This window comes from Leuciscus leuciscus, assembly GCF_965113295.1.
Source record: "Leuciscus leuciscus genome assembly, chromosome: 23".
NCBI lineage: Eukaryota > Metazoa > Chordata > Actinopteri > Cypriniformes > Leuciscidae > Leuciscus > Leuciscus leuciscus.
In genome coordinates this window covers 2899316-2917505 of record NC_138747.1, presented here as the reverse complement: position 1 = coordinate 2917505, position 18190 = coordinate 2899316, and the positions used below count along the sequence as shown (strand labels likewise).

The 18190-nt window shown below is 36.8% G+C and overlaps 2 protein-coding genes across 2 annotated transcripts in view; one reads left to right on the top strand and one right to left on the bottom strand.

Annotated features, from left to right (window-relative positions):
• Positions 1-12623, top strand: part of dennd6a (DENN/MADD domain containing 6A) — a 29791-nt gene extending 17168 nt beyond the window's left edge. The window contains exons 6-19 of the mRNA XM_082155851.1: positions 1111-1216; positions 2046-2125; positions 2206-2265; positions 2356-2411; positions 3438-3560; positions 4368-4463; positions 5520-5614; positions 6142-6207; positions 6375-6439; positions 6526-6615; positions 6977-7030; positions 7130-7239; positions 8029-8206; positions 10274-12623. Of these exons, the coding sequence (XP_082011977.1) occupies positions 1111-1216; positions 2046-2125; positions 2206-2265; positions 2356-2411; positions 3438-3560; positions 4368-4463; positions 5520-5614; positions 6142-6207; positions 6375-6439; positions 6526-6615; positions 6977-7030; positions 7130-7239; positions 8029-8206; positions 10274-10405 (1311 nt within the window). The 3' untranslated portion in view covers positions 10406-12623. The remainder of the gene's footprint in view (positions 1-1110; positions 1217-2045; positions 2126-2205; positions 2266-2355; positions 2412-3437; positions 3561-4367; positions 4464-5519; positions 5615-6141; positions 6208-6374; positions 6440-6525; positions 6616-6976; positions 7031-7129; positions 7240-8028; positions 8207-10273) is intronic.
• A 291-nt stretch (positions 12624-12914) lies between these two features.
• LOC309487997 (ADP-ribosylation factor 4-like) lies at positions 12915-17553 on the bottom strand. The gene is made up of 6 exons (XM_082156016.1): positions 16847-17553; positions 16556-16636; positions 16355-16464; positions 15563-15634; positions 15336-15461; positions 12915-13050 (listed from the first exon to the last, which is right to left on the bottom strand). The coding sequence occupies exons 1-6, from the start codon at positions 16911-16913 to the stop codon at positions 12964-12966; spliced, it is 543 nt and encodes a 180-aa protein (XP_082012142.1). The 5' UTR covers positions 16914-17553; the 3' UTR covers positions 12915-12963.
• Between the last annotated feature and the right edge of the window lie 637 nt (positions 17554-18190).

Here is an 18190-nt window from a genome sequence, read left to right as displayed (position 1 = left end):
AATATTATTCCAATTTAAAACAGCTGTTTTCTATGTGAATATACAGTAAAGTGTAATTTATTCCTGTGATCAAAGCTGAATACTCCAGTCTTCAGTGTCACATGATCCTTTAGAAATCATTCTAATATGATGATTTGATGCTCAAGAAACATTTATGATTATTATCAATGTTGAAAACAGTTATTTACAATGCTATGATGAATAGAAAGTTCAAAAGAACTGCATTAATCTGAAATCTGAAGCTTTTGTAACATTAAACACGACCGTTCAAAAGTTTGGGGTCAGTAAGAATTTTAATTTTATTTTTGGGGGAAATAAATACAATAAATCAATACTTTTATTCATCAAGGATGAGTTAAACTGATCAAAAGTTACAGTAAAGACATTTATAATGTTAGAAAATATTCTATTTTAAATAAATGCTGTTCTTTTGAACTTTCTATTCATCAAAGAATTTTGAAAAAAAAAATTGTACACAACTATTTTACACATTGATAATAATAATGAATGTTTCTTGAGCATCAAATCATCATATTAGAATGATTTGTGAAGGATCATGTGACACTGAAGACTGGAGTAATGATGCTGAAAATTCAGCTTTGATCACAGGAATAAATTACAGTTTAAAATATATTAAAATAGAAAACAATATTACTGTTTTTTTGTTTGTTTTTTATCAAATAAATGCAGCCTTGGTGAGCAGAAGATACTTCTTAAAAACCTAGTGTCTGTTTGTTTTTTGTTTTTTTTCTAGAGTATAAGCTCCATATTCTCGCCATATCATACTATATGAGCCATAGAAGTCTGATGGATCAATTATGATGTACCACACAATGAAATCAAGCTCCAGAAATGACTAAAATCACACATTAATGTGTCTTAAAAGTACTTTATGCAGCATATTAGAATGTATACCAGTGTGAATGTACTTCTGTTTCTATATCATGAAAGAAAAAAGTCCTAGAGTTTTGAAGCAGCATGAAGTTTTATTTTTTTAGGTGAACTATTCCTTTAAGATCTCGCCTGTTGTGTTCTGTCCTGTATCCTGTGAGGATTTGTGAACTTCATGACCTTTCTCTCATCATGTATGCATGTGTGTCTCTCCTCCAGTCGCTGGTCCTCATCAGCAAGCTGCCGTACGTGACCTTCTTCCACTCTTTGCTGAAGCTCATCGCCCCGGAGTACTTTGAGAAGCAGGAGCCGTGTTTAGAGGCCGGTGAGTCCTGAAAACATGGACAACAAACCAATTCTGATAACAAATCAAGCTCCGCACCATTAGTGCTCTTTGCAAAATCAAGCATCATTATTAGGACCATTGCCAGGAACATTTCAAAATCATCATGTATACGAAACTTGCTTCACTCATCCTGCAACTTGATTGGACGTTTGTGTCGTGGATAGAAAACAAGCACAAAAACATTTAGACTTGCATTGTAAAGGAGCTGGTGCTTTTCACTTGTAATGGTTGTAATCAACCACAATCACAACCACAATGCAACACTTCCCAGCCACATCTTGCCACACTGCAAAAAATGCTTTTCTTGCTTAGTATTTTTGTCTTGTTTCCAGTCCAAATATCTCAAATTTCTTAAATCAAGATGCATTTACTAGATGAGTAAAATTACATAAGATATTATGTCCTGTTTTCTGGGGGAACTAATCAAAATTAAGTGAGTTGATGATTTAAAAAAGCAAAATTATCTGCCATTGGGGTTAGAAAAATAATCTTAATTCAAACAGAATAATTATTACCCCATTTGCAGATAATTTTGCTTGTTTTACTCACTTCATTTTTATTTATTTCCCCAGAAAACAAGACTTAATATCTAATGTCATTTTACTACTTTAGTAAATGCATCTTGATTTAAGAAATGTTTGATATTTGGACTGGAAACAAGACAAAAATACTAAGTAAGAAAAGCATTTTTCGCAGTGCACCAGAATATATCATGCAGCAACAACTCAAAGCACAGGAACTGCATAGCAAAATATGATGCATTGTTGACCTCTATTTGTTAATGAATGTTTTTGTTTTTACATTAAAGCTTGCAATGACATCGACCGGTGGCCCACGCCGTGCCCAGGGAAGATTCTTACGCTCCCCATCATGGGTGTGGTCATGAAGGTAATCTTTGTGAGATACTAGCCAAGTGTGTGAAACTCCAGTGCACTTTATTAACGAACGCTGCCATCTGCTCTCCTCAGCTACGCATCCCCACATGTTATGACAAGCCTGGAACATCTCAGCTCGTCCAGTCCACACCGGTATGAGAAGCATTGCCTCTGCCAGGCCTGTAGGCGATGTGTCATTTCTGTTTGCTCTTACGTAATGGAGTCTAATCTTTTATTTCGCAGAGCGACAGTCTGGTATCCATTGTCTTGCCGACCGTCCATGAAGTAGATCTCTTCAGGTAAAGCACATTTAGTGTGTGTGTGCTACTGTGACTGGGTACATAGTGTACTGTATTTCATGGTTGGGCTGGATTTGTGTATTGCTTGTCCTCTGGGGCCTCCTGTTGGTAGCTGGGAGAAGTGCACGGACATTCAAAAGTTTGGGGTTGTGCTCATCAATGCTGCATTGATTTGATCAGTGAAATATTATTAGCAATTTAAACAACTGTTTTCTATTTGAATATATAGTTAAAGACTTTTCAGCATCATTACTCCAGTCTTCAGTGTCACATGATCCTTCAGAAATCATTCTGATAAACATTCAAGAAACATTTCTTATTCTTGTTATCAGTGTTAATAACAGTTGTTGCTGCTTCATATTTTTGTAGAAACCGTGATATATATTTTTTCAGGATTATTTGATAAATGGAAAGAACAGCATTTATTTCAAATAGAAGTTTTTTTGTAACATTATAAATGCATTTACTGTCACTTTTGATCAATTTAATGCGTCCTTGGTTTTTAATTTCATTCCAAAATTAAAAATCGTTCTTACCCTAAACTTTTGAATGGCCATAGTACAGGTGAAACTCGTGCCAAAGTTCAGTAATTCAACTTAAAAGGTGAAACTAATGTATTATATAGACTCATTACATGCAAAGTGAGATATTTCAAGCCTTTGTTATAATTGTGATGATTATGGCTTACAGCTTATGAAAACCCCAAATTCAAAATCTCAGAAATTTTAAAAATATTCATAAGCTGTAAGCCATGATCATCAAAATTATAACAAAGGCTTGAAATATCTCACTTTGCATGTAATGAGTCTATATAATATATTATTTCACCTTTTAAGTTGAATTACTGATATAAATGAACTTTTGCACGATATTCAAATTTTTCGCGTTTCACCTGTATGTTTATACACTTAATCTGTAAAAATCATTTATATGGTGTTAAGTAATCAAAACCTTTTCATTTCAGCATCCATTAGTTTGATGTTGATCTGTAACTGTTTGCTGTTTTCACTGTTTCTCATGTTGCAGGTGTTTCTATCCAGTGTTTTTTCATATCCAGATGTTGTGGGAGCTTGTGTTATTGGGGGAAGCATTGGTGGTCATGGCGCCGTCACCGGCTGAATCTTCAGACACAGTGTTGGCATTGGTCAGGTACGTGAGATTGTGTGACAGTGATTTTACAACCTGTTAAAGTCCCCCTGCAGTCAATAACTTTATCCCTTAAAACTCATCTTTGATAATCATGATGACATATTTAAGTTGACACGTTTCCTGTGAAAATAATTTCTTCATGCCTTAAAATAGCTTGAATGTAACTCGACACCCTTGCTTATAATTTAGTATACACGGACTCATGAATATGCAAATTAGTCTCCGCCTCCACTCACTCACAGCAGCTCGGATCACCTGATCCACTGTAGTAAACACGACACAATGGCGAGTGGAAATGTTAGTTTAATTCAGCCATATATGTTTTCCCCTTCAGAAAATTTTAATTCCCAGTTCAGTGCATGAAGTGCATGGGGTGTGTTGCAGTACTAAAACAGGTTTAATGGCTCTGTGATGCTGAGTTGAATGATGACCACGCTGCGGTCGACCTTGAAAGAGGGCGGCTAGATAATTCATGCAATGTGTGTGTGTGTGTGTGTGTGTGATGTACAGAGACAACAGAGACAGCGTTACCCACCACAGACTCAGACAGTGTTGAATATGAGCAGAATGCGGTTCTAGAGCGAATGCTGACGTCTAGATCACTTCTTTTTAATGCTGGTTAATGATGTGAATTTAAAGCAAGCAATCTCTCTCTCTCTCTCTCTGTGTGTGTGTGTGTGTGTGTGTGTGTGTGTGTGTGTGTGTGTGTGTGTGTGTGTGTGTGTGTGTGTGTGTGTGTGTGTGTGTGTGTGTGTGTGTGTGTGTGTGTGTGTGTGTGTGTGTGTGTGTGTGTGTGTGTGTGTGCAGTTGTATCTCTCCTCTGCGTTACTGCAGTGACTTCCGGCCGTACTTCACCATTCATGACAGTGAGTTTAAGGAATACACCACTCGAACACAAGCTCCGTAAGTAAACAATGTGTTGGATGAGTGATGCGCAGTCTTTTATTTATATATATATAATGTATAAATAAAAGAAAATATATATATAATGTATATGCACACACACTCAAAATATAATACAAACAAAATATATTGTTTTAGATTTAATATCTATAAAAGACTAGTATATATTCAAACAGAAAACAGTATTTCACAATATTAGTTTTTTTTATATATATATATTTTTTTATAAATGCAGCCTTAGTGAGCAGAAGAGACTAACTTTAGAAACGTTATAAATCTTACCATCTCAAACTTTTAAACAGCAGTGTATATACACTTCAATGTACACACACAAAATATAATACAAAAACAAAATATCATAACATTTAGTGAAAGCAATTCAATTATATATATATATATATATATATATATAAAATGAAAACGCACACATACACATGTATATTTGACTGTGTGTGTTTTCATTTATTTATTATAATGTAATTTCATGTATTAATAATTAATTCATATTGTAGCCTATATGTATTAATTTTCATATTAATGTATTCATATTAATATTTGCTATACTGTATTAAATATTGTAATTAATTTTATTATACTATATTATTGTAATTTATAATATTATATTTTCCTTCTGGTAATGTTTATATTGTTGTTAATATATTAATATTTGTTTTCATTAAATATTTGTATAATAATTAATTTAGATTTTAATATATTCAGTACGCTGCATCAATTATTGTAATATGTTTCATTCTATAATTTTGATATCATTTATAGGATTATTTTATTTAGTATATAATACAACTATAAATACACTAGTATAGTATGTATTTGAACATGTATATTGTGTGTGTGTGTATAGACAGGTTTGTGATATTCTGAGTTTTTTGTGCTTTTGACCTACAAACACAGCATGTAACTCAATCAGTGTCAGGATGAGTGTATAATCAATACGAGCGATGGATGAGGGTATTTCTGGAGCTCAGACATGTGACACTCTTACTGGCTCTCTGGTAACCGTATCTTGTGTTTGTGTGTTTGTGTGTTGTGTTGTAGGCCTTCGGTCATTTTGGGAGTTACAAACCCATTTTTCGCCAAAACTCTCCAGCACTGGCCTCACATCATCCGCATCGGAGACATGAAGCAAGCAGGTTCTGACCTTTAAATAGTGACCAAATGCATGTACAATTAAAGCTAATGAAGCATTGACATGTTTCAGCAATATTATGACTTTACGAAGTTTAAACCCAGCAAGCAATAGCCGTCATTTCAGCGTCTAGGTTAACTACAGACCCGATATAGTCCGGCGACGAGTAACACACTTATAGCAAAAAATAACCTTGAATTTGGTTACATAGATGAATGATATTCCATCGTGTAAGCAAAGTAAACTAAGTGTTTAGTTTCATTTCTTCACTCATTTCATTTCTTTATCTAATTGATGACAAATCTATTCTTGGGCATTTTCACTGAAAGCCCAAATTTGGCCTTGTTTCAGCTTAGACGTCAGGGTTGTGTGTTTGGACGGCTATTAAACGTCTTTTTTAAATGCAAAATTGCTTGCTGGGAATGAGCAATAAAGCATTTATACAAATGAAAAAAATGTAATAAAACAAAACGATTTGACTGAGGTTGTTGTCTTTGTTCTTTATCATAAATATCTTAATTGTTTTTAAAGGAGAGATGGCTAAACAGATGAAAGTGAAGAAACTAAAAAATCTGAAGACTTTGGACTCGAAACCTGGTGAGACTTGAATGAGAGACTATCATGAGTTCATTTTATTGTGTTCTGTATTCATGTAGGTTTTTATTCTGGTCTTTGTATTTCTTTCTGTTAATGTTTGAATTACAGAACTGTACAATTTCCTAAAGCAAAAGAATCAGTTAAAACTCAGTGTTTGTTCGTCTCAGGTGTCTACACTGCATATAAACCTTTCCTGAACAAAGACGAGGACATTATCAAGCAGCTCCAGAAGGTGAGTGTCTCTCTGGTGTATTATATCACTGCTAAAACATTCACGCAGATTTATTAATTCAGTTTTTTTTTTGTGGTTAACATCAGGGCGTTCAACAGAAGCGCCCTTCAGCGGCCCAGAATGCAATTCTGCGTCGATATTTCCTGGAACTTACACAGAGTTTCATCATACCACTGGTAGGAGCATTTCTTTGCATACAAAATCAATGATGCGACGGCATTCGCACGCACCTGGACAGAGTTATTATTGTTAACTTAAACTATTGAAGTTGCTTTTGTCATTTAAAAAAAAAGTTGAAATAAAGTAAAATATAAATTACATAAATAACTGAAACTAAACTAAATCAAATAACTTACTTAAATGCATAAATATAAGATAATTAAAAATATTTTAAGAAATAGTATAATATAGTATATAAATAATGCTAAAATAACTACCTTAAAAACATGGTCAATGCATGTGTGATGAAGTCTTTAAATTCCAGACCGTTAATTTAGGATATAATTCTATAATTAATACTATATGTTTGATTTGCAGGAGCGTTATGTGGCCAGTCTCATGCCTCTACAGAAGAGCATCTCACCCTGGAAAGTACGTTTTTTTTCTCTCTCTTTCTTTTAGAATTAATTTAGCAACTTTATTATGTCTGTTATATTCCTCTATTATTATGTTCCTTCTCTCATTTCCCAGAGTCCTCCACAGCTGCGGCCGTTCAACCAGGAGGAGTTTATGAAGACCCTGGAGAAGGCCGGACCTCAGCTCACCTCACGACTCAAAGGAGACTGGATCGGCCTCTACAGGTACAGCTGCTCTCAGAGGAAATTAAAATAACAATAATAATATAATATATAAATAATAATAATAATAATAATAATATATATATATATATATATATATAATTTATATTTATTGTGTCATGTATTTTATTAGTTTATATATCAATCTAATTTATTAATTTATTTATATCAAATTCAATTACAATATATATAATTTACATAAATTAAATAAGTTATATATAATGCATATAATTTTATATATATTATATGTTTATATTGTATCATATATATTTTATTTCATTTATATATTATAAATATATCATTTTATAAAAGTTATATATAATGCATATAATTTTATATATATTATGTTTATATTGTATCATATATATATATATTATATATATATATATATATATATATATATATAATTAAATAAATTATATATAATGTAAATACATTCTATATATATAATGTAAATAATTATATATATTCATATATTTCTCGGCTCTAATATATTTCTTCAGAATTTTGCGGACTGTAAAACTTGCTCACAAGCCATAATGAATCCTGATTTGTGAGCTATTTATTCAGTTGAGATGCTTCTCATCAGTATCACTCACAAATTGCTCTGAAATATTTGTTAGCAAATCAGTTTCAATCAGAATGTGATTTTAAAATGCGTAACCAGTCTTCATGGAAGAGTTAGGATGTTCACGTTACATTGGTCTTCCCAAACAAATCTTTTCTTCAATGTAAAATATAAAAGGTTTCCCTTTAAATGCATCTTTGCTGTTTTCGTCTGTCCTCGCGCAGGCAGTTCCTCAGGTCTCCGAACTTCGATGGCTGGTTCAGAAACCGCAGGAAGGAGATGATGCAGAAGCTGGAAGCTCTTCACCTAGAGGCTCTGTGTGAGGAAGACCTGCAGCTGCGGATACAGAAGCACACCGAGGTGGAGACGGTCGACCTGGTGCTCAAACTCAAGGAGAAACTGGTCAGTGCTTCAGTCATTCTGTGTGGATCACGACAACAGTTCTAGAGTGGGATTTTCTTTGTGTAGCTTAAAGCTGTTCTAAGCGATGCTGGGTGACGTCACTTCTGGTTGACGTTCAAAGTATTGTCAAACAAAACGGAGGCTAGCTCGACCCTCCCTCCTCCTCATCCCGTCCCCTCCCCCTCCCTCCCGTGCTTCCTGAAACAGTCATGAACCATTTAGAAAAACCAAACTGGATTTACACGCCTGTCCAGCAAAAACAGAGCCACCTGAATGTCGGATTGGAAGCCCTTCTACCGGCGAGTACAGTCCGTCCAGTTCTCGCCACCTTTTGAACGCTTTTCCGATGTAAATTCGGGACTTTGCGTGTTCCTTCTCCTTTTCCCTATTCTTTGTTATTTGTTCATCGGAACGTCATCTCTTTGGTCGTGTGTCGGCCATATCAAAAACGTTAAGTCGTTGTCGTTGTCTAGGACATCTCTCCTCTAGCTAACTTCCCTCTTCATGCTCCTCTCTCCTCCACCCCCCACACCCCCCTTCATGTGCACGTGCACTAACCCCCCAAACCCCACCCCCAAATAATTCTTGTCGGTTATTGGCTGGAACACTGTTTGTTATGTTTCGTGGTCCAGGCTGGGCCAGTTTGTTTTTGTTGCCATTTGTGGAGCCTGGGCTGTCTACAGAGACCTCGTTTCTTTACAGTGTGTTCAGGGGACAGGCAGCTAGCGGATTGTGAGGAGATGTACCTTTAAAAGAGCACCTTTAAAGGAGTAGTTCACTTTAAGATAAAAAATTACCCCATGATTTACTCACCCTCAAGCCATCCTAAGTGTATATGCCATTCTTCTTTCAGATGAATACAATCAGAGTTATATTAAAGAGGTGGTTTAATGCCCTTTTCACAAGATGTAAAATAAGTCTTTGATGTCCCCGGAGTGTGTGTGTGAACTTTTAGCTCAAAATACCCCACAGATATTTTATATAGCATGTTAATATTTTCACTTTTTGAGGGTGAGCAAAAACACACCGTTTTGTGTCTGTCCCTTTAAATGCAAATGAGCTGCTGCTCCTGGCACAGAGGGCGGAGCTTCAACAGCTTGCACTCACACACACATGCACTGAAAATTTCAAACACTTTTAGCCTTTTATGTTCAAACCGGATTCAGACAATGATGGAGAGACTCAAGAAGAAGTGACAACATGTAGAAGCAACAGGACATTTCTGAATGGTTAGTTGATGATTTTATGAAGCTGATGTGTAGTTATCTTCTAGTCATTGATCAGTATATTCTGTCTTGATAATCTATAAATCATGTTCCTGGGGGCGGGCTTTATGTAAATTCTAGGGTTGGTGATGTCACTAACCCGGGAGGAATGTGGTGTAGTCTCTACCAGCCGTTTGTTGTAGTCCTTAAAAAGCGATTTCTTTAAAAGCAAATATCTCCCTTTGCTTTGAACTTTGAGCGTTGTAACTTTGCAGATGTTGTTTCTGCTCAAACAGCAACATTACACACTAACTAAAGTTAGAAAAGTCAAATCATAATCAGCCACCCCTTTAAAAAGCACTCTGATGCTTCCGAGCTTTATAATAGCAGTGGATTGCAACCATCAGATTGAAGCTCAAAAAAGTGCATCCATCCATCATAAAAGTGCTCTGGGGTTTAATAAAGGCTTTCTGAAGCAAAGCGATGAATTTGTGTCAAAATATTCATATTTTACACGTTACAAAGTAAAATTCTAGCTTCCAGCCAAACGGCCATACGCAGTCTACTTGTGGACACAGCAACTTACGCAACTCATGACGTCAGAAGTAGCGTGGTGCGTCATGGCGTAGCGTAAATATCAGCAATACGTCGCATTACTCGCATAAGTTGCGCTTTAGACTTTAGTGGAATCCGTATGTTCGTTTTGCCGTAAGCTACAACTTGACATTTTTATAATGTGTTAAATATGAATATTTTTCTTACACAAACTCATCGCTTTTCACAACTTAAAGTATTTTTTAAAATATTTTCTACATTGATTGTACTTTTTTTAATTTATTTTTTATCTTCTGTTGTGTCTCAGACTCAGGCCGAGAAAGATCAACTTCCTGTCAAACCAGGAACTCTGCCCAAACTACAGTCCCATATCGAGACCATCATCCTCTCTCTTCCAGAGGACCTGCAGGGCATCTTACACAAACCACCGAGCCCTTGACCATCAGCCAACGCTGACAGACCAGACCGGGGCTCACACGGGGTTAACAGACACGACCCCGCCGGGTTTCTGCCGGATCCTCCTCCCGAGTGCACTCGCTGCTGCAGATCTCAGTGCCCTTGAACGGACAATGCTGGCATTGCCAAAAAAAACAAACAGCACAGACGACTGACCACACAGCAAGTGACTGAGCGCCTGAGGGGACGAATGATGGCAGGAATCATGTGACGGACACATTCTGAGTCTCACTGTGTGAGATTAACATTCCCGTTGATTTTAAACATGAAGACGCTTGTAAGATGGAATCAGGAAAAAGTACTGGATCGGAGTGGGCCGGATTCATATTCACCTCCATAATGAAAATATTTAACGGGTTTGTGCTGTGACACCAGAACATCACTTCCTCTTCTCATGACACCTGTCGAAAAACATGTTCAGGTCATATTTCACCCCAAAATGAGGAAGAGGGAATAAGAAATTATATTTTTAAATCAAGAAAATAAAGCCTATTTTAAGACCATTAATATATAAAAATATAATTTTTGTGATTAATCAGGTCATATTTCACCCCAATCTGAGGAGGAATTAAGAAACTATATTTTGCATGGATTATTTTCATGATAATTAAACCCAGTTTTCATTACTATAGGCTAGTGCTCCAAATCTAATTTTCATTGCTGTGAAAAACACAATGATATTATTTAAATTATGAAGTATTAAGTTGTTAAATATAATTAAAGTATTTTTTCTATTATTATGCACTACATTATTATTCAAAAATGAGAATCACCATGAATATTGAGGAAAAACTCAAACATGATGCATTACAGAATTTCTGCCGAAATGTCTTTAATTATCAAGAAAATGTCAAAAATGGGTCTAAAAATATATTTTTTCCATTATATTTTGGGGCGAAATGTTCCCTGGAAATGTTTTCATGATATTCAGCCACATTCATATTGCAATAATAGGCAAATTTATTTCTCCTTTAACCGAGACAAACACTACTAACGTTGAAGAGTATATTTCATCTTAGCACATCATCACCGGTGTCCGGCTTTAACCCCACAGCACAAATGCAATATATATCTCTCATAATGAAGGCAGACCCAACAAAGACCAGTGCAGTTTTACATGCATTTATTTAGTTTTAGTTTTAATTGATAAACTGACTAACGACAGAAGGGAAAAAAGCCATTGTGTTTTCCTTTCCTCTCCACTTCCGCTGAACTGAATGACCCGTCGCTGCTTAAACACACAGAACTAGTCTAGCTATATCTTTCCAGTGCCGTTGCACTGAGATTGTGGTCTTCCTTCCACTTCAATATCACGTATACCTCCTCATTCAGAAAATTAATACTTAATCACAATATAGTCTTCAAACACAGCTTTTCTTCACACTTGCTTGACCGATTTCTTTGTGCCTTTGAATTTCTGTTCAGTTTGATTTGATCGATCTCTTTTAGGACCAAGTGTGTAGCTTGAGAGTACATTAATATCATGAAACATGATTGTTTGACCTTTTAGAAAGAGCTTCTGTTATTTGCACTTTATCGGTGGAATGTGTCGAGCAACGGAAGATGAAAAATGTGCATAAACATGACTTCTAAAAACACATGAAGTGAACCACCAGAAATGCATCTTTCCTGTCGTGTGCCTTGAGCTAGAGAGACAAAGACACTCGGTTTATCTGGTTTGTGATGTGGGATTCTGGGACTCGTGTTGTTGGATGAATCCGGGCCTGTGTGACAGGAGGCTTGAGAAAACTGGTTGTCGTCGGGCAACCATTCATGTTTTATATTTGAAGAACAAACCTATTTTAACATGCTTGAATTTTAAAGAGGTATATTCTGATACGCTGATAACGAACTGCTTTTGACACGATGCCTGTTTGTTATACTGATGGATATTTTCTAACATCTGTATTTTTGATCTGCTCATTTATATTGGTAGTTATTGTACAGGATGTTTTATTCGTTGCCGTGGTGATTATTATAGAATGATATCAATGGAAATGTGTGTTTTTTATAAACCATGTAAACCAAACCACAGTCCAACGTTTCAGCATAAACAATATTTTTCTATCAAACCCCAAACCACTATTTTTTTTTTTTTTCTGTAACCATTTTCCCTAGAAAGAATGTCATTGTTCTGTTTCCATCATGAAGAACAAGTATATATTTTTTCCAGGTGTACATAAATAAATGTCGATTATGAATCTGTGTTGAGCATAAATCTATTTCTGTAATGAATGTTTAGGTTTAAGAACAGTAAAACTATTGTAGATTGGTCTTTTGCTAATCTATTTTAAATGAAATACAATTCATAATTACAATATTTTGTAAATAAATACAACATTTATTGAAGATATTTGAAAGGCACATATTGAAGGCAAGACATGTACAAAAATGTATTTACAGCAGTGCTAAGTTAAATATACAGTGAATTAGAATTATATATTAGAATGTTTAACAATATTCCATGAATATCCCAAAATAAAACAAATCTGGAGACATATACGTTCAGTTATGATTTAGTGTGTTTTCTTGTGTGGCATTTTATCGTTTGGACAGTTGATCCGAGAGCCAATCCAGTCCTTCATATAAACCTGAGCCTTGAACCGCACATGTGGCCTGAACGAACCACTGAGAGAGAGAGAGAGAGAAACACATGTGACCTCACACATCATCAGCTCTACTCCGCTCATCTGCATTGAGTCTGTGTGTCACCAGAGCCCGTCTACGGAGAGCCTGGACACTCCCTATAAAGTCCTATTGTACCAAATTGTGGTTGTAGTTCCACTGGGGGCGATCGCCCATGAGTGCAAAATGAATGGGAGTCTATGGGGCTAGACGGCTAAATTTGTCTCTTTCACCCGATTGCCGTTGAGAAATCTCAGATTTGATTGTAGGTTTTGCAAGTTCAACATGGGTTATAGGTCGAAAGTTGAATGAACGAGTACTTATGTCCTTTCGATTTCTTACAGGTTGAGTTGTTGTTGCCCATAACACGCTAGCATTCTGCTAATGAACGCTGATTGGTCAGTGAAGGACTGATTACGACCAGAGATACCGCTTGATGGCATATGAAGCGGGACCAGAAACAAACAAAACAAAAACTCATCTAGCACGTGTATTTACCTGTGTCAGCTGTGTTGTGTGTTTACCTGTGTCAGCTGTGTTGTGTGTTTACCTGTGTCAGCTGTGTTGTGTGTTTACCTGTGTCAGCTGTGTTGTGTGTTTACCTGTGTCAGCTGTGTTGTGTGTTTACCTGTGTCAGCTGTGTTGTGTGTTTACCTGTGTCAGCTGTGTTGTGTGTTTACCTGTGTCAGCTGTGTTGTGTATTTACCTGTGTCAGCTGTGTTGTGTGTTTACCTGTGTCAGCTGTGTTGTGTGTTTACCTGTGTCAGCTGTGTTGTGTGTTTACCTGTGTCAGCTGTGTTGTGTGGTTACCTGTGTCAGCTGTGTTGTGTGTTTACCTGTGTCAGCTGTGTTGTGTGTTTACCTGTGTCAGCTGTGTTGTGTGTTTACCTGTGTCAGCTGTGTTGTGTGTTTTTACATGTGTCAGCTGTGTTGTGTGTTTACCTGTGTCAGCTGTGTTGTGTTTACCTGTGTCAGCTGTGTTGTGTGTTTACCTGTGTCAGCTGTGTTGTGTGGTTACCTGTGTCAGCTGTGTTGTGTGTTTACCTGTGACGGCTGTGTTGTGTTTACCTGTGTCAGCTGTGTTGTGTTTACCTGTGTCAGCTGTGTTGTGTTTACCTGTGTCAGCTGTGTTGTGTGGTTACCTGTGTCAGCTGTGTTGTGTGTTTACCTGTGTCAGCTGTGTTGTGTTTACCTGTGTCAGCTGTGTTGTGTTTACCTGTGTCAGCTGTGTTGTGTGGTTACCTGTGTCAGCTGTGTTGTGTGTTTACCTGTGTCAGCTGTGTTGTGTGTTTACCTGTGTCAGCTGTGTTGTGTGTTTACCTGTGTCAGCTGTGTTGTATGGTTACCTGTGTCGGCTGTGTTGTGTGTTTACCTGTGTCGGCTGTGTTGTGTGGTTACCTGTGTCAGCTGTGTTGTGTGTTTACCTGTGTCAGCTGTGTTGTATGGTTACCTGTGTCGGCTGTGTTGTGTGTTTACCTGTGTCGGCTGTGTTGTGTGGTTACCTGTGTCAGCTGTGTTGTGTGTTTACCTGTGTCAGCTGTGTTGTGTGGTTACCTGTGTCAGCTGTGTTGTGTGTTTACCTGTGTCAGCTGTGTTGTGTGTTTACCTGTGTCAGCTGTGTTGTGTGTTTACCTGTGTCAGCTGTGTTGTGTGTGTTTACCTGTGTCAGCTGTGTTGTGTGTTTACCTGTGTCAGCTGTGTTGTGTGTTTACCTGTGTCAGCTGTGTTGTGTGTTTACCTGTGTCAGCTGTGTTGTGTGTTTACCTGTGTCAGCTGTGTTGTATGGTTACCTGTGTCAGCTGTGTTGTGTTTACCTGTGTCAGCTGTGTTGTGTGGTTACCTGTGTCAGCTGTGTTGTGTGTTTACCTGTGTCAGCTGTGTTGTTGATGCCTCGAGAGAAAAGAAAGTGCAGAGCGCGAAAGCACCAAAGCGACTGAAGGATTGCCGTAAAGCAGTATCTCTGGTTGTACGATGTGTATGACGTCATTGACATTTTATTGAGCAATTTAAAGCAAATAAGTGACTCTAAAAAATCGAACACCCAGTAATGTGTAATTTCTTTGCATCTCCTTTCGAATACAACATTCAAATTACTAGACAAAAAATTATATCCTGAGAAAAGTGGATTTTGAGGGGTATAGTGCCATAGACCTCCATTCATTCTGCGCTCGTCCTGTGAGCGCCCTCATATGGAACCAGAGTGGAACTGCAACCAGTTCAGAAGCCGGAAGTTTACTGAGAGTGGAAGTTCTCCCCTTATAAGACATTCTCTGGTGTCTCTCACTCACCTGTCTTCCTCTCAGTGTGTGTAAACCCAGTCTGTCTGTCAGCTCAGAGACGGTCATGGCTTTGGGTAAATCCTGCTTGTTAGCGAGAACTAACAGAACGGCGTCTCTCATCTCGTCCTCCTCCAGCTGAAAAGGTTCAAATGGATTTGATGCACGTACACAATATTACATGTAGACTGTGATTATACTCGACTAGTGTGATATATCTGATGATATAGAGGACGTACCATCATTTTTAGTTCCTCTGCTGCCGTTTCAATCCTCTCAGGATCACTGCTGTCCACCACAAAGATCAGACCCTGAATCACACACACACACACACACACACACACACACTTTGTTCAGGGCGTTTCATAAAAAGCGGTTGGTTAGATTTGAAGTGCTAAAATAATATATACAGTACTGTGCAAAAGTCTTAGGCATGTTAATCCCCCCCCCCCCCCCCCCCCCCCCCCCCCCCCGAAAAAAAATGGTTTTAAGTCAGTTATTTATATCTTTTGCTGTAGTTTGTCAGTAGGAAATATCAGTTTACATTTCCAAACATTCATTTTTGCCATTAATTGTAATAATCCAGTGAGATTTGTGTATGCACAAGGAGTCTGACAACAGCCGGTATGATCTGATCTCACCATCATCGAGTCCGTCTGTGATTACATGAAGAAAAAGAAGAAACTGAGACAGACTAAATCCAGAAGAACTGCGGGAACGTCTCCAAGATGCTTGAAGAAACCTTCCTGCAAAGCTACAGTACTGTGAGAAGCACTGGCACTCGTGTTAAAATGCTGTAAAGTGAGAATGCTTTCAAAAATAAAATCACAAATTGAATTTATTTATGATTTAACTTCAATTAACTAATTCAAATCAATATATGGTGTAACGACCCTTTGCGTTTAAAACGGCTTTTGTCCAGGTACACTTGCGCATAGTTTCTCAGGAAGCTATATATATATTATATAAGCTATTAACATGCCTAATACTTTTGCACAGTACTGTATATATTAAACTGAACACATAATTACCTTAGTGTTCTGATAGTAATGTCTCCAGAGGCGTCTGATAACGTCCTGACCGCCGACATCCCACACAGTGAAGGAGATGTTTTTATATTCAACTGTCTCAACATTAAAACCTAGAGAGAATCAGAGTCGGTCACTATCAGTGATTCAGTACTTATGAAATATAATAAACAATAAACATTTGTTTGACCTGAAATGTCTTACCTAGAGTTGGAATGGTTGTGACAACTTCCCCAAGTTTGAGTTTGTAGAGGACTGTTGTTTTCCCCGCTGCATCCAGACCAACTTGAAGAAGAAATATGTATTGTGTATTTATTCCACAATGAAAATGCACGAGATTCATAACTGGAATATTTTCTGAAGTTTTATTAGATTCACGTATCAGTTAATATGCATCTGTTTGCAGTAGAGAAACATTTGTTTTAAAAACTGAATAAGAATCAAAGAGTAAAGATCAGTGTTTTACATTTTTCTATGAATAATAACTGTACTCACCCATGAGCAACCTCATCTCTTTTTTCTCAAAGAGACGTGCGAAAAGGTTAGAGAAGAAGACGCCCATTTTTTAAAGTGCAAATGAAAAAGCTTTTTGCTGTATTTAGTGAGAATAAATGTCCAGAGGAAGAGGCTCAGATTGCGAGTGTGAAGATGTGAGAGTGTGTGTGAGTGTTTATATAGGCTGTTTGCTTTCGGTTTGACTGACAGCTCGACACCGCCACTCTCACACAACACACGCGCTGTTTCTCTCGAGGCAAATCCAACGTGTTCGAAATGACGTCACGTCATCATCACGTGACAAAACAAAGTGCAAAATAATCAGGAACAAGACAAGAGTTATTATTTTGGTGATCAAACAAAGTATCAGTGAAGCGCTATTTTATTTTAAATAAATAAAAATATATTATGTGTGTTGTACTTGTACTTAAATTTAGGGTCACATTTCCACCACAGAATGTCTCAAACTCTGAGCCAAAATGTTGCTAAACAGCTATGATTTTTAATTTAACAACCATTTTTATGCATCAAAACATAAAATAGTAGCAATAGTAGGGATGTATGCTATGTAATGTGAATTTTAACTCAACTTACGCAAGGCTTCAGAAATTATGTTTACAATGCCTGAAGGGGGAAAAAAACATCGCACATGATCCTCGTCAGATTTACAGAACTTCTGAAATCTTTATTCAGCTTAGAGATTTTAAACTTTACATCATAACAAGATTTATTTTTATTTATTTATTTATTTTATTGAAATAAATGACTCAAAAACATTGATTCCAGCATACCAGCATACAACAGCAATGCTTCACAAGATAAATATCACACCTTTAAACAAATTAACAAGTCATAAAAAAGAAAAGAATTAAGAATTTCTCCATGAAGTTTAACAAAATGTCATTCTTTTTATTTTTTATTAACTCTAACGACTTCTTTAGCGATTCCATCTCGATTAAGAATTAATTACATTTAGGTATGCATTTTGCACATTTTTGTTTATGGATGTATAATATTTACCATGCAAGATGTAGAAGTTCACCACATATTCAAACATTTTGCTTCTGTGTGTGTGTGTGTGTGTGCGTGTGTGCGTGTGCGTGTGCGTGTGCGTGTGTGTGTGTGTGTGTGCGTGTGTGTGTGTGTGTGTGTGTGTGTGAAAGAACATATAACATATTTTAGAGATCATTTATAATTCGCCTTTCTTGGGGCAAAAGAAAAGAACTAACATCAGACCAAAGTTTTAAAGATAAATCACAGTTGTAAAACAAATGAGCCAAGTCTTCCTCGTGTACAGTACAAACATTACATTTGTTGTCAATGTCCATGAATTTTGATAACAAA